Below are 15,200 nucleotides of genomic sequence, written 5' to 3' on the forward strand. Positions count from 1 at the left end.
AGCCACTCAGCCAAAATAAATGTTTTTGTGCTAAAATTACACCAACAAAACACAGAAAACAGATGAGCATGCTTTATGATGTTTCCAAAACAAATGTGTTACTAGTAAGAAGTCATGTGTTATAATTGTTTAATTTCATTTTTTGGGACCTGAGTCTTAACCAAAATATTACAGATTACCCCAAAAATGTGTTCATGTTACTGGAGTAATGTGACTCAAGTAATGTTTGTGCCTGTGAGATTGAGTCTGACTAGTAGAAGTGTTGTCTTTTCTTCTGTCGTGGAAATTCTTACACAGGGACACTCAAAGTCAATTTTAAATGAATCATTGTTTATTTGTCAGGGTGCTGGAGAGGTTAATAATACAACAGGGGCAGGCAATAGACAGGTCAAGGCAGGCAGGGGTCAGTTAACCAGAGGTGGGGCAACGGTACCTGACGGCAGGCAGGCTCAGGGTAGACAGAGGTCAAAAATCCAGAGGTGGGGTACAGGTCAGCAGGCAGAGTGATCAGGCAGGTGGGAGTCAGGACAGGCAAGGGTCAAAACCAGGAGGGTGAGAAAAAGAGAGCCTTGGCAACGCAGGAGCTGAGACACAAAAACACTAGTTGAAGATGAACTGGCAACAGAGAGCACAGGTATAAATACACAGGGGATAATGGGGAAGATGGGTGACACCTGGAGGGTGGAAACAATCACAAGGACTGGTGAAACAGATCAGGGCGTGACAACTGTTGTGTCATCGGCAAAGAAAAATCTATTACAAAACACCAAAATGTGTAATGACTATCTAAGATGGTCAAGCCAAGCCTTTGATACGGGTTAAGCCTAAAAGGTAGAGAGGGATGTATTTTGCTGAATTTTTTGCATATATTTTATATAATTATAAATAACAGATTTCCCTCTAGCTAATCATTATCTGCAGCCTGCTCTGATCATAGTGTAATGAAACAGGCAGGGAGAGTGAGCTCTTTTGTGGTGGCCGGTGAACCCTCAACCTTGTGGCCCGTAACCTGCTTAGTATCGACTGTGCCCCAAAAGCATGCTGAAGTGGCAAAGTCAACATCCCGGTTTATAAACACAGGGTCGCTACAGTTATTATATGTGGTGGTAAACATTATTTTGAGTTAATACTACGAGGCGGAGGGTGTTCCGTTTATTTTACAGTACTAGGGGAGGGTCAATGTGTGAGTATTTGTAATATTTGTAACTTTATGACACCAGTTGGACCAGCCCCTCCCCCACAGTACATTTAGCTCTGTCCCTTAGAAACACCTTTGGCGTCGGTTACAGCTGTGATTCCTTTTGGGTAAGTCTATAAGAGCTTTGCATACCTAGATTGTGGAATATTTGCCCATTTTTATAAAAATACATCTTCGAGCTCTGTCTCGATGTTGGGGATCATGGTCAGACAGCAATTTTCAAGTCTTGCCATTGATTTTTAAGCAGATTTAAGTCAAAACTGTAACTTGGCCACTCAGGAACATTCAATGTCTTCTTGGTAAGCAACTCCAGTGTAGATTTGGCCTTGTGTTCATTGTCATTTAGGTCATTATTGCGGCGTCACTACAATATTCTTGATCCATCCTCAGTTTTCTTCCATTACAGACATTGATCTCTGTAGCTGTTTTTAAAATCACTGTCCTGTAGCTCAGTTCAGAAGGGCGACAGTATCTTTAGTGCGACTGGGTGGTTAAATATATAATCCGCAGCATAATAATTAACTTGACCATGTTTAAAAAGATAAGAAATGTCTGATTTGTTGTTGTTACCCATCTACCAATCACTGCCCTTCTTCATGAGGCTTTCAAATAGCTCCCTGGTATTTGTAGTCTGTGCTTGAAATGCAATACTTGAATGAGGGAGCTTACATATGTATGTATGGGGACAGAGGAAGGGCTGGTCATTCAAAAATCACGTCAACCCCTATTATTCCACACTGAGTGAGTCATTGTAATTTATGTGATTTGTTCAGACAAATTTTAGGCTAATTTATGCTACCCTAAACAAAGTGGCTGAATACTTATGCAACGACTATATCAAATAATTCTTCCACTTTGACATTGCAGACAATTTTGTGTAGATTGTTGACAAGAAATGACAAATAAATCCATTTGAATCCCACTTTGTAACACAATAAAATGTGAAGAAATCCAAATGGAAGTTATTTATTCTGTCATTACATTACAGTTACTGTACATTGTCTCCTATCACTTGTATGTAGCAGTAAGGCAGCACTTAGAAATAAAAGTTGACCAACTCATGTTTTTATTCATGTTTAACATTTTTATTTGACACAAGGTCTCATTTTCTAAAAATGGATGCAACATATTTTGAGTGCTACCTCTTAACACATCTAACACACTCAACATTGGCAGCCACGCTCATGAAATGTCAATCTAAGTGAGTTAAGAAAGTAATTCAAGGTCATTTCACGTAATTAAAGTGCCCAAGAAGAGTCAATAAAGGCTGTATTTAACTTTGATAGCATAATCCTCAAAGACAAACACAGGCCAGTCAAATCTCTCAGGGCTTCCTTTTCACAGAGACACAACATATTTGCCATATATTTACCTTAAGACTAAGCAACCAAGTTGTAACGTCTGTGTTATATAACGTTACCATCTCATCGCTTTTAGCCTGGTCCTAGATCTGTTTGTGCTGTATAGGCAACTCGTATGTTCGTTCCTGTGACAAAGACCCTAGGAGTTGGCTATGCAGCACTAGATCTGGGACCAGAATACTCAGCTTTCACTAGTTGACTGACAGTTATGCAGCCCAATGAGGCCACGATAACATTCACCCAGACGTCTCCATGGCAACTCAAGTAAACAATGGAGTTTAGTGGCTATCTGCAGACTAGAGACAGGCAGGAACACTCTTGGGGATTCACAGAGGTACAGTAGCCTATCATTTGATACTATTAAACAGCTAAACGTATAACAATGAAAGTATAATTAATTTCTGCCTCAAATAAATATATATTTTTAAATCATATATGGAAAACATCCCTGTCACTGCAGAATTGTTTTTAGGAGGGAGCTCTTCATTTATTCCTTTCATTGTTTGTTTACAGATCTTGGTTTACATGTCTCTTATACTTTGAGGATACAGTATACACAACATGTAGGCCTAATATGAGACATTTCAATAGGTATTTAGTTTTTCCTCTACTTCATTAATACTTTGACATCTAGGGCAAGGATGGTGTCTGTCTCCCAGTCACCTGGTGAGCCTCACAGGAGGCTCCTTCCATTGTTCCTGGGCCTGAGGAACAGGAATGTGTCCTTTGTATTGGACACCTCAGAGGCCATGAGCACTGCTCTGGGGTCAGTGAAGCGCCTGCTCATCCAGACCCTGCTGAACAAGGCATCCCTCAGAGACTCGCTCTTCAACATCATAGGCTTCTCATACAAGGTACTGTACAACTCACAATGTTAATGCTGTAAGCATTATCATCAAATCAAATGTTATTGGTCGTACTGTACAACTCACAATGTTAATGCTGTAAGCATTATCATCAAATCAAATGTTATTGGTCGTACTGTACAACTCACAATGTTAATGCTGTAAGCATTATCATCAAATCAAATGTTATTGGTCGTACTGTACAACTCACAATGGTAATGCTGTAAGCATTATCATCAAATCAAATGTTATTGGTCGAAGATGTTATCCCAGGTGTAGCAAAATACTTCTGTTTCTAGCTCCAACAGTGTAATAATACCGAACAATACACACATCTCAAAAATAAGGAATATCAGAATGAGCAATGTCAGAGTCCGGAGTATACATATGTATATGATGGTGTGTGTAGACAGTATATGAATAGAAAAGGTGTGTACAGCAGTAGTTCTATGGGATGCGCCTCGACTAGAACACAGTATAAACATATGAAGTGGGTAAAACAGTGTGTAAACATGATTCATTAAAGTGATCAGTGTTCAACGACTATGTACAGCTGAAGTCGGAAGTTTACATACACCTTAGCCAAATACATTTAAACTCAGTTTTTCACAATTCCTGACATTTAGTCCTAGTAAAAAAAAAATCGGTCAGTTAGGATCACCACTTAATTTTAAGAATGTGAAATGTCAGAATAATAGTAGAGAGAATTATTTATTTCAGATTTGATTTCTTTCATCACATTCCCAGTGGGTCAGAAGTTTACATACACTCAATTAGTATTTGGTAGCATTGCCTTTAAATTGTTTAACTTGTGTCAAACGTTTTGGGTAGCCTTCCACAAGCTTCCCACAATACGTTGGGGGAATTTCAGCCCATTCCTCCACACAGAGCTTGTGTAACTGAGTCAGGTTTGTATGCCTAATTACTCACATGCTTTTTCAGTTCTGCTCACAAATTTTCTATAGGATTGAGGGCTTTGAGATTCAGGGCTTTGTGATAATACCTCCAATACCTTGACTTTGTTGTCCTTGAGCCATTTTGCCACAACTTTGGAAGTATATTTGGGGGTCATTGTCCATTTGGAAGACCCAAGCATTAACTTCCTGACTGATGTCTTGTTTCTTCAATATATCCACATAATTTTCCATCCTCATGATGTCATCTATTTTGTGAAGTGCACCAGTCCCTCCTGCAGCAAAGCACCCCCACCACATGATGCTGCCACCCCCGTGCTTCACAGTTGGGATGGTGTTCTTTGGCTTGCAATCCTTCCCCCCTTTTCCTCCTAACATAACTATGGTCATTATGACCAAACAGTTCTATTTTTATTTAATCAGACCAGAGGACATTTCTCCAAAATGTACGAGCTTTATCCCCATGTGCAGTTGCAAACCATAGTCTGGCTTTTTATGGTGGTTTTGGAGCAGTGGCTTCTTTCTTGCTGAGGGGCCTTTCAGGTTATGTTGATATAGGACTCGTTTTAATGTGGATATAGATACTTTTGTACCTGTTTCCTCCAGCATCATCACAATGTCATTTGCTGTTGTTCTGGGATTGATTTGCACTTTTTACACAAAAGTATGTTTATCTCTAAGGAGACAGACCGCATCTCCTCTCTGAGCGGTATGATGGCTGCGTGGTCCCATGGTGTTTATACTTGCGTACTATTGTTTGTACAGATGAATGTGGTACCTTCAGGCATTTGGAAATTGCTCCCAAGGATGAACCAGACTTGTGGAGGTCTACAATTCTATTTCTGAGGTCTTGGCTGATTTCTTTAGATTTTTCCATGATGTCAAGCAAAGAGGCACTGAGTTTGAAGGTAGGCCTTTAAATACATCCACAGGTACACCTCCAATTGACTCAAATGATGTCAATTAGCCTATCAGAAGCTTCTAAAGCCATGACATCATTTTCTGGAATTTTCCAAGCTGTTTAAAGGCACAGTCAACTTAGTGTATGTTAACTTCTGACCCACTGGAAATGTGATACAGTGAATTATAAGTGAAATAATCTGTCTGTAAACAATGGTTGTACTTGTGTCCTAACTGACTTGCCAAAACGATAGTTTATTAACAAGATATTTGAGGAGTGGTTGAAAACGAGTTTTAGTGACTCCAACCTAAGTGTATGTAAACTTCGACTTCAACTGTACATAGGGCAGCAGTCTCTAAGATGCAGGGTAGAGTACCAGGTGGTTGCCGGCTAGTGACAGTGACTAAGTTCAGGGCAGGGTACTGGGCGGAGGACGGCTAGTGGTGACTAATATGCCTATGTGAGTGTTTTACATGTGAGGAGTGTGTTTAGGGAAGATAATGCAGTGGTTCAATACTGAGTTGTAGCAAAATGCCTTTTTCCCCAACCCTAACGTATGGCTAATGGTTTGCTCAGCATTGTGAACACCTTATACATTCCTTCCTGGGTTTTACCATTGTTGTCCCATGTTGCCCAACCCTAGGTAACCCGTTGGTCTGAGCACATGGTGCCCTGTGCTCCAGAAACTGTCTACGAGGCTCTATCCTGGATTCACTCCCTCAGCTCCAGCCCAGGTAGGGACCTCATGGCTGCCCTGAGTACAGCCTTCAGCGACCCAGCCTGCCATGCCGTCCACCTGGTCACCACCGGTCTCCCTGACCACCCAGAGGAACTCCTCCGGGCCTTGTCAACCATGGCAGGGGAGAGGCCAGTCCATGTGTTCCACCTGTCGCTATCTAACCCCAGCAGCAGCAGCTCTCTGGACGGCAGGACTCAGGACTTCATCCAGTGTCTGACTCATGCCACAAGAGGGAGCTGTTATGTTCTCCCTGTCGGGATGGATGGGGCAGTAGAGCAGGTGGGGGACCATGAGAGTTGGTGATTCATTTACAGTGATTGAGTCTTAATGAATTTGAGTGTCCACTCCTCATCATTGAGCACTTACTTGATTAATTAGTCATTGTCAGGGTTAGTAGAAGGAAGGTCACATCCACCGGATTTCATTGTGTCAGTGTGATTTTAGACAGTAGCCAAGTTCGTTATTATTACACTCATATAGCAGTCAATACACACTGAAATCCATGAGCATACAAAATATTCATGGATAAGAGCAAATAAAAATTAAAAAATACTAGTTTAAAAAATGTAATAATAAATGTCCTGCGGTCTTAAAGCGACTCATTCATTAATGAGCAGAAATATGGGATTGGTGACCTCATTGTACTGTTCAGTTCTAGACTCTGGTATAGTCAGTTGGGTTTTGGCTGCGGGTGTTCCTGCCTGTCACTGTGTTTCAGTCAGGGGGTAGCCAGTCTCTGAATTGAGATTTTAGGAGGCTGACAGCAAAGTCGGTGTCCTTCTCTAATTAAGCTGGAGTAGGGACAGGGTCAGAAGTGCAGGATACTGTAGTATGCTGCTAGGATGGTGTGGCATGCGCTCTTCTGAATATGCTCCAGGTTATCAGACTGGGCCTGGGTCAGTGAGCTGTGCCAAGCAGGAGCGGCATATTCTAGGGTGGGACATATGTCCTGTAGCCAGTTTCAATGCTCACAAATGGAACCTTTTTGAGGCGGAAGGAGAAAACATTTTTTTTATTGCTCTTGGTTACCATAGTAGCAACCTGCTCGCCCCATTATAAGTCCTTCTGTACTATTACCCATAAAGCCTTAACAGCACTTTGAGATTCTGGCCCTCCATCCGGAAAGGGCACGGGACTGGGTGGATTTCTTGTGAAATGATAGGACCTTGCACTTGACAGGGACCTTGCACTTGACAGGGTTCAGTGACATTCTGCTTGCTTGAACCCATGTGTCGAAGTTGTTAAGAGCCTGCTGTGGTGTTCTGATGTTTCCTGTTGTACATGGTGTGGCTCAGATTTAGATCATCAACATACAATACATGACCAAAGGTATGTGGACACCTGCTTGTCGAACATTTCATTCCAAAATCATGGGCATTAGTACAGAGTTGGTCCCCCCTTTGCTGCTATAACAGCCTCCACTCTTGTTGGAACATTGCTGCGGGGGACTTGCTTCCACTCAGCCACAAGAGCATTAGTGAGGTCGGGCACTGATGTTGGGCAATTAGGCGTGGCTCGTAGTCAGCGTGGCTCGCAGATGGGGTTGAGGTCAGGGGTCTGTGCAGGCCAGTCAAGTTCTTCCACGCAGATCTCGACAAAACATTTCTGTATGGACCTCGCTTTGTGCACAGGGGCATTGTCATGCTGAAACAGGAAAGGGCCTTCCTCAAACTGTTGCCACAAAGTTGGAAGCACAGAATTGTCTAGAATGTCATTGTACGCTGTAGCATTAAGATGGCACTATGCAATCGGGCAGGTAGCATTTGTCTGGCATCCTCCAAACCCAGATTCTTCCATAGGAGATAGTGATTAATCACTCCAGAGAACTCTTGTCCACTGCTCTAGAGTCCAATGGTGGCGAGCTTTACACCACTCCAGCCAATGCTTGGCATTGTGCATGGTGATCTTAGGCTTGCGGCTGCTTGCCCATAGAAACCCTTTTAAAAAAAATTACTTTTACCAATTTTTCTCCCCAATTTTGTGGTATCCAATTGGTAGCTGGTCATGTCTCATCGCTGCAACTCCTGTACGGACTCGGGAGAGGCGAAGGACGAGAGCCATGCGTCCTCCGAAACACGACCCAACCAAGCTGCACTGCTTCTTGACACAATGCCCGCTTAACCCGGACGCCAGCCACACCAATGTGTCGGAGGAAACACTGTACACCTGGCAACCGTGTTAGCGTGCATGCGCCCGGCCCGCCACAGGAGTCGCCACTAGAGTGCGATGGGACAAGGACATCCCTGCCGGCAAAACCCTTCCCTAACCCGGACGACGCTGGTCCAATTGGGCGCCACCCCATGGGTCTCCCGGTCGCAGCCGGCTGGGACAGAGCCTGGACTCGAACCAGGATCTCTAGTGGCACAGCTAGCAACTGCGATGCAGTGCCGTATACCGCTGCACCACTCTGGAGACCCGGAAACCCATTTCATGAACAGTTCTTGTGCTGAGGTTGCTTCCAGAGGCAGTTTGGAACTCAGTAGTGTGTTGCAACTGAGGACAGACTATTTTTACGCGCTTCAGCACTCGGCGGTCCTGTTCTGAGCTCGTGTGGCTTAACACTTTGCGGCTGAGACGCTGTTGCTCCTAGACATTTCCACTTCACAATAACAACACTTACAGTTGACGGGGCAGCTCTAGCAGGGCAGAAATTTGATGGACAGACTTGTTGGAAAGGTGGCATCCTATGACGGTGCCATGTTGAAAATCACTGAGCTCTTCAGTACGGGCCATTCTACTGGCAATGTTTGTCTATGGAGATTGCATGGCTGTGTGCTCATTTTTATACACATGTCAGTTTGAAGGGGTGTCCACATACTTTTTGGCCACAGTGTTTCCACCAACTGTTGACATCCCGGGCTGTGCTGTCAATGACTGATAGGAAGATGAGAGGGCCCAGAAGAGTTCCTTGAGCAACACCTCCCACCAGCTCCTTACCAGTCAGAGAGGCTGTCTTGGTAGCGTACCTGTTGTTTGTGGCCGGTCACAAATCTGTAGAGACAGATTTTTTTTTTTTAACACATTAGCAACTGTTACATCTATAACAAACTGATGAGCTGGTCCAGAAAAAGGCTTGAATTTAACAAGGAATGTGAATTTCCAAATCTCTAAGTTTAAGTCACAAAAAGAAAAAAACATTGAAAAGAGAGAGTTATGATTAAAGTCCTGTGCTTCCAGGTGATTCCATTGTACACTGCTGAGAGCCAGCCCTCAGTGCCGACCTGTTCTCCAGTGAAGTCCTGCAGTCAGTCCACCTCTGTTGTTCCACTACAGCCTTTACTGCCCTTATCTCCTCTCAGGTTGGTCTCCTGGATTACCAAATTTCAAACAGCCTCACACAGAATGCAATGTATACACTGGGATCGTAAACCACTAGCCTGGATACCAGTCTGTTTAGCAAACATTCCACTCATCATGCTCAACACACTTTGGCACATCACACAGAGTACAAGGAGTTGAATATTAGCTCAACAGACTGGTACCCAGGCTAGTAAACCACTTGCTATAACCACAAAATAAGCAAGCATTTCCGGGACAATTTGTCTATTGTGTGTACAGTATCTAAGCTTTTATGTACGGTATCTAAGATGTGTATAGACATGTTATTGGCTACAACTCTGCAGTCTGCTTCCCACTGAGGTAAAAATATATATATATTTATTGTGGTTGTGCTGCAGGTGTATGCTTGGTAATCCCTTCTGTCCAGTTAGTAGCTGTGTGTTGTCAGGGAGGGCCCTGTCCATATGCAGCACAGAGTTTCTCCCAGGCTGCCGTGTGTTGGCCAGGAGGGAGCTAGATGGCCTTTACTACTTGGGGACTGTAACGCAGCTAGTCCAGGTAACAAGCAGACATCCCTTCACGCATGTCATCTTTTAAAAGATATTGAATATTATTAGCATATCACCTAAGCACAATATCATTCAAAAATGAAAGCACCAAACACCATGAGAGGCTTATGTAAGATGTTGGGTTGCTATCTTTAGCCTACCAGTGAATATACTGTAATTATGTGTCAATGCTCCAATTGAGCTTGGTTCCTTGCCTCCCTTCTGTCCCCCAGGGTCGAAGAGGAGTGTACGTGGTTGAGTTTGACAGGCCGGGGACGAGGAGACCCGAAGGGGGAGACGATCACGCTATGAGGATGTCCCAGCAACAGCAGCTAGTCTGCTCTCCAGACATGCTGAACCACACTCAGGCCCACACACACTGTCTGGTCCCTGGGGATGCAGTGTTGTCCCCGTGGGAACCTGACCTGAGGAGATACGGTCCGGGGAGAGTGGTCTCCGGAATGGAGACACGAGATTCAGTGACAGGTAAGGTGCGGTTTGATCAGAAGGGTTGACTATTACATTGTCTCCCGCTGTGAAAGAGTCATGACTCTGGATATGAGAATTATGACAGATGTTTCACCCCTTTCATATCAGTAATGCTCAAAGTAGGGGCTGCACAGAAGTCCAGTGTGTGGCATTATATTATACGTTGCACTCTAAGCTGAGGTCTGTATTTTCCCTTGCAGTAGAGAGTGGGAAGGGGCTCCAGGTGCTGCTGTGGAATGGTAGGCTGATGCAGGTGCCTGGGGATTTAGCTGTGTGGATCCCTGCTTCTCAGCATGAGCGGATCGTCAGGGAGCTCCAGCGAATTCCTCTGCCGCCGTGCTGCAATGACAATTTGCTCCACGTCCACAGCACCATGAGGGCTCCCTATCTGTACTGCACTGGAACACAGTGCTGTCCATCAGCAGGTGGACCATGCCATTGTCAAATCATGCAGCCATGGTGGCCACTGAGAGTTCCGCCTTGTCATGTGCATGGCCTGAGAGAGAGGGAGGGGCTAGAGAGGAAAAAGCGACAAGACCGGGCAGAGCTAGAGAAGAAGGTGGACCTCCAGTTGGGAGAGCTCAAGGAAACTAAAGAGGTCGATCCTGAGACATCATCTTCGTCCTCTTCATCCCTGTCGGGTGATGAGGAAGCAGGGGCTATAGGGGGAAAGTCTGTCAGCCTGTTGGCCAGCACAGAGCCCTCTCCCCTGGACAAACTGGGGCCAGAACACGGCCGACCTGCCTGGAGGTACTGGAGGAGAAGCCATCCAGAGCCACAGCACAGACAACCAGGTATTGAATATACTCAGCTAAAACTGAGTGATTCTTTATGCACATGCAGCTACTGGGCATGTTGAAAATAGCTGTATATTGGAAAAGCAGAGTAACGTAAAACTGATTAAACAAACCAAAAGAAAAACATGCATGTTTACACCATACATATGATCCAATGTCTGTTGATTTTTCAGAGAATGTACCAAGGGGGAAATTCCAGTCTATGGAAATCAGCTACCCTGACATCGAGATCAGTGGCTCACCTAATCACAGCTCCATGTTTCAGCCACTTCCTGGCTGTGAGAGGAGGGTGACCATCAGGGATGTGTTTGGCCTGACAGACTTCAAATCTCGTCCAAAAACGAGACTGCAGTTAACCGCTGGCAACACGATCACAGGTGTTTATACATGATGGTTTTGACTATTGAAGACGAATCTTGTGGGGTCTTAACTCCCACACCTGTAGAAATACACATTTTCAAACTGAAAGACAATGCCCAGAGCTTACCCATGATGTTGCACAACAGTGTAAGTCAATAAGTCATAGTTTTAGTCAAAGTATGATATATTTGAGCTTGATGTGCCAGATCCAAACGTGTAACTTCGGATGTTTCCGTGAGTCTTACGTGTCTTTTCCTATGGAGATGACGTGCAAATTACTTCCAGCCTACGTTTCATTTCAGGGCTGGGTTTTAATTAAACATTACCACCCACCAGCATGGCAATGTCTATTAAATCAGAAACACTTGCTGCAAAGTTCCCTATTCAAGAATTGTCGGAGAGCCAAACAACTTTTCTTTGTAGCCTACACTTGGGTTTCCACTTGATAAAGTCAAAATGGGCTACATCGTAAAACTTCATGAAAACCAAAAAGAGCTTTTTGTTCTTTAAGGTTATGGTTAGGCTAAGGTTAGCAGTGTGGTTAAGGTTAAAATGAGAGTTCAGTTTACAATCTGATTTTAAGAAAATAAAATGTAGGAATAGACAGGGTTTATGGCTGTGTTAACTAGTGACGACCCTATACTTGACCGCCTTGCCATGGAGCAAATTAAAATGCAAAAACAGTTTTCACACCTCCCCCTTTAACAGCAAATTACTATAATCGATACATTTCACTTATTGAGCTAGTCTGCCTGTCATAACTGAAATGGTGCTCACATAACTTTCATGAGCTGGCTAAGGTTAGCATGCTAGCTAGTTACACTGACAGCTGCCAGTCAGTGCCCCATTTGTTGATATTTCTCTGCTACACGTGGAAATCACCACAATCCCATCCCCAATTCCTGAATGCATATTAGCAGCCTGCGTCAGTCTTCTAGGTGGAACCTAAACAAGAATGGACACTTTAGGACAGGAATTACTCAAAATAGGGGCAACAATTCCCTCGGAGGTGGCTTTTAAACATTTGCTTGAGTTGACAAGAAAAACTGTGCCAAAAACAAATTACCATTGATATAAAATATACTTGATTATACTGATATGGTAAAAAAAATACATAATTACGTTGATGCATTTAGGCAGACATTTGACAATAAATAATTTTATATAAAAAAAATGTAATCCTGATCAGATCATCAAAATATGACTTCTCATTTAGCAGCAAATTAATACATGTATTACTGTCGCTCTAAAGCGACAAATTCATCCAGAAGACAAGACTCACTAATTCATACATGTATTACTGTCGCTCTAAAGCGACAAATTCATCCAGAAGACAAGACTCACTAATTCATACATGTATTACTGTCGCTCTAAAGCGACAAATTCATCCAGAAGACAAGACTCACTAATTCATACATGTATTACTGTCGCTCTAAAGCGACAAATTCATCCAGAAGACAAGACTCACTAATTCATACATGTATTACTGTCGCTCTAAAGCGACAAATTCATCCAGAAGACAAGACTCACTAATTCATACATGTATTACTGTCGCTCTAAAGCGACAAATTCATCCAGAAGACAAGACTCACTAATTCATACATGTATTACTGTCGCTCTAAAGCGACAAATTCATCCAGAAGACAAGACTCACTTGAAAAAACGTTCCGATTGGACAGTTTTGTTATTTGTAGCAGAACGGTCAAAGGGGATTGGTTAGGGGTTAGAGGTGAAAGGTGAGGTTCATACTCTCTCCTGCATTAATGCGTACTAGCCGGGTCTGTTGCTGCGAGTCCTGCGTTCCCGCGGTAATCGCATAGGTACCTGGTGACACCTCAATGTGGAAATCCTCAGGTGATGACCGTGCCTGGAGAAACACAAGCATACCTTAGTATCTCAAACACATGACTATGACAAGTAATGCCATTTCAAATGGAATGTTTTTGTTGACTTTCTCCATTTGAATGTATGGGATCTGTCCTAAACATCTAAATATACAATATGACATGTTGCTGCACTTAAAAGGCTGCAACTTTGCCTTACATGTTTCCTGATCTGCAATGAGGTCCCTAGGCATTGGTGAGATTGAGAATGGTATCTGCACACATGGGTTCTCTCCTTTTCCATAGGCTCATTCTCCGACGTGTAAAAGTTCTGTAATACAAACAAAAATTCACCCAGTATTCACAAATGCATGAACCAAATAAGGGCAATAGGATTGGGTTGGAGCACATACAATACCTTGCATTGATATGTTGTCTGAGCCATGAATTCCGCTATGGTCTCAAAAGCATCATCCAGGCTTGTGTGGGCTGAGTTTCCCAGAACCTAAAATATGGACAGTTGGGGATGATATGATAAAGACAGTTTCCAAAAATACTCATTAGCCCATATAGTTCAGAGAAAAGACGATAGCGAAGACATAAAAACAATTACACGTAGGCCTACCTCACTCCCGGCGTTGCCATCCGTTGGTGTTGTATTGGGAGACGGACTCGTCCAGTCTACGCTCCGTCTCGACGCTCGCTCCAGTACTTCCAGGCCTAGTCTGGCGGAGCGGCGCAGGGATGACTCCAGCTGCCAGGCTTGTGTTGCCATGCGAAAACACGGGGAGTCAAATCTCTGCCGTACCCGAGACACTGACAAACGACCCTTTTATGACAAGGACTAAAATGGTAGCATAATGTTAACGTGACATAACGCGGCCGTCACAACCTCCCTTGGATTGTAGAGCGCTCTAATTATGTGGTTGCGTATCATACATATGACAGAGCACGAGCAGCAACGCAACGTGCAGTGACCACTCCATTAGATCCCTAGAAATTCGAAAATATGTTGAACATGAATTCATTCCATCCTATCCTGTGAATTTGTATGGACGAGACAAACAATTTATTCACGTAAAGTTACTTACCCAAACACTTGGGCCTGTTTTGGTTACTTTTGTGCGCACTAAACTTGCTGTAAAGATTACGTCGTCACATTTCCGGTCTAGGGCACCGCCTTTATCTGGATTGGCTCAAACCAGCTCATTCTCTCAGCAAATTAGTCCTGTATTATGGTAAGTGTCACAAATATTGAACATTATTTAAAAATGGGCATTGTTCATGGCCTGAAATCGTCATTTGATGTGCTGTGAAATGGTTAGAATGCTGGATGTAATAATGTCTAGACTCAAAATAGTTAAAGAATGTTCTCTTTTAGGTTGTTTTAATATACGTATGTAACAGACCACTTTCACAAAGATATCAAATACCCAAACGACATAGGCATGCCAACTTATAGCAGACAAGTCGAGATCAAAATAACTGCCAAAAGAGTGACACAGCGGTCTAAGGCACTGCAGCTCAGTGCTAGAGGCACCACTAGACACCCTGGTTCGAATCCAGGCTGTATCACATCCGGTCGTGATTGGGACAGGGCAACGTCATCCGTTTTTGGCCATCATTGTAAATAAGAAATTATTCTTAACCGTCTTGCCTAGATAAAGTTAATCTTGATTCACCAGTAATCAAACCCTGGCCCTGCAAAACCATTTGGGTACAGGTTGACCCAGCCAAACACTGACACCTCATTCATCCAATTATCTAGAGTTAATGTATTCAAGGCAATTTGTAGATCAGTGAATCTGTCCAGGCAGCAATCTCTCAAGCACAGCAATTCTCAACTGGTGTGTCACAGTGAGTATAAATGTAATAAAAATACATCTGAATTTAAAACCGAGACTACGTATTATTGAATAACTTCATCTCTGAACAATTTCACTCCG

At 43.3% G+C, this 15,200-nt stretch overlaps 2 protein-coding genes across 5 annotated transcripts; one reads left to right on the forward strand and one right to left on the reverse strand.

Annotated features, from left to right (window-relative positions):
• Positions 1–2,854: 2,854 nt before the first annotated feature.
• On the forward strand, positions 2,855–11,766 carry lg22h11orf16 (linkage group 22 C11orf16 homolog). Its single transcript, XM_031801674.1, has 8 exons — positions 2,855–2,893; positions 3,194–3,413; positions 5,863–6,237; positions 9,136–9,257; positions 9,636–9,795; positions 10,019–10,271; positions 10,475–11,068; positions 11,245–11,766. Exons 2-8 carry the CDS (start codon positions 3,201–3,203, stop codon positions 11,460–11,462), a joined length of 1,935 nt encoding a protein of 644 aa, XP_031657534.1. The 5' UTR covers positions 2,855–2,893; positions 3,194–3,200; the 3' UTR covers positions 11,463–11,766.
• akip1 (A kinase (PRKA) interacting protein 1) lies at positions 11,436–14,450 on the reverse strand. Of its 4 annotated transcripts, none has more exons than XM_031801685.1 (5): positions 13,880–14,337; positions 13,673–13,759; positions 13,475–13,585; positions 13,181–13,298; positions 11,436–12,376 (listed from the first exon to the last, which is right to left on the reverse strand). In XM_031801685.1, the coding sequence occupies exons 1-5, from the start codon at positions 14,027–14,029 to the stop codon at positions 12,366–12,368; spliced, it is 477 nt and encodes a 158-aa protein (XP_031657545.1). In that variant the 5' UTR covers positions 14,030–14,337; the 3' UTR covers positions 11,436–12,365. The 4 variants fall into 4 exon arrangements, 3 of the variants coding, with proteins under 3 accessions (XP_031657545.1, XP_020312734.1, XP_020312733.1); XM_020457145.2 differs by adding an exon at positions 14,346–14,450 and having other exon boundaries at positions 12,115–13,298; positions 13,880–14,098; XR_004204839.1 differs by lacking the exon at positions 11,436–12,376 and adding an exon at positions 14,346–14,431 and having other exon boundaries at positions 12,408–13,298; positions 13,880–14,016.
• Positions 14,451–15,200: the final 750 nt, after the last annotated feature.

Source organism: Oncorhynchus kisutch, linkage group LG22, assembly GCF_002021735.2.
Source record: "Oncorhynchus kisutch isolate 150728-3 linkage group LG22, Okis_V2, whole genome shotgun sequence".
Taxonomy (NCBI): domain Eukaryota; kingdom Metazoa; phylum Chordata; class Actinopteri; order Salmoniformes; family Salmonidae; genus Oncorhynchus; species Oncorhynchus kisutch.

What these genes read in the sequence shown, in the direction of transcription:
- lg22h11orf16 (XM_031801674.1), top strand. Translation starts at nt 3,201, where the DNA reads ATGGTGTCTGTCTCCCAGTCACCTGGTGAGCCTCACAGGAGGCTCCTT. An exon ending in GACACGAGATTCAGTGACAG is followed by an intron (nt 10,272 to 10,474) that starts GTAAGGTGCGGT and finishes TTTCCCTTGCAG; the next exon opens with TAGAGAGTGGGAAGGGGCTC. An exon ending in GCCACAGCACAGACAACCAG is followed by an intron (nt 11,069 to 11,244) that starts GTATTGAATATA and finishes TTGATTTTTCAG; the next exon opens with AGAATGTACCAAGGGGGAAA.
- akip1 (XM_020457145.2), bottom strand. Translation starts at nt 14,029, where the DNA reads ATGGCAACACAAGCCTGGCAGCTGGAGTCATCCCTGCGCCGCTCCGCC. An exon ending in ATGGCAACGCCGGGAGTGAG is followed by an intron (nt 13,760 to 13,879) that starts GTAGGCCTACGT and finishes TCCATATTTTAG; the next exon opens with GTTCTGGGAAACTCAGCCCA. An exon ending in CATTGCAGATCAGGAAACAT is followed by an intron (nt 13,299 to 13,474) that starts GTAAGGCAAAGT and finishes GTGTTTCTCCAG; the next exon opens with GCACGGTCATCACCTGAGGA.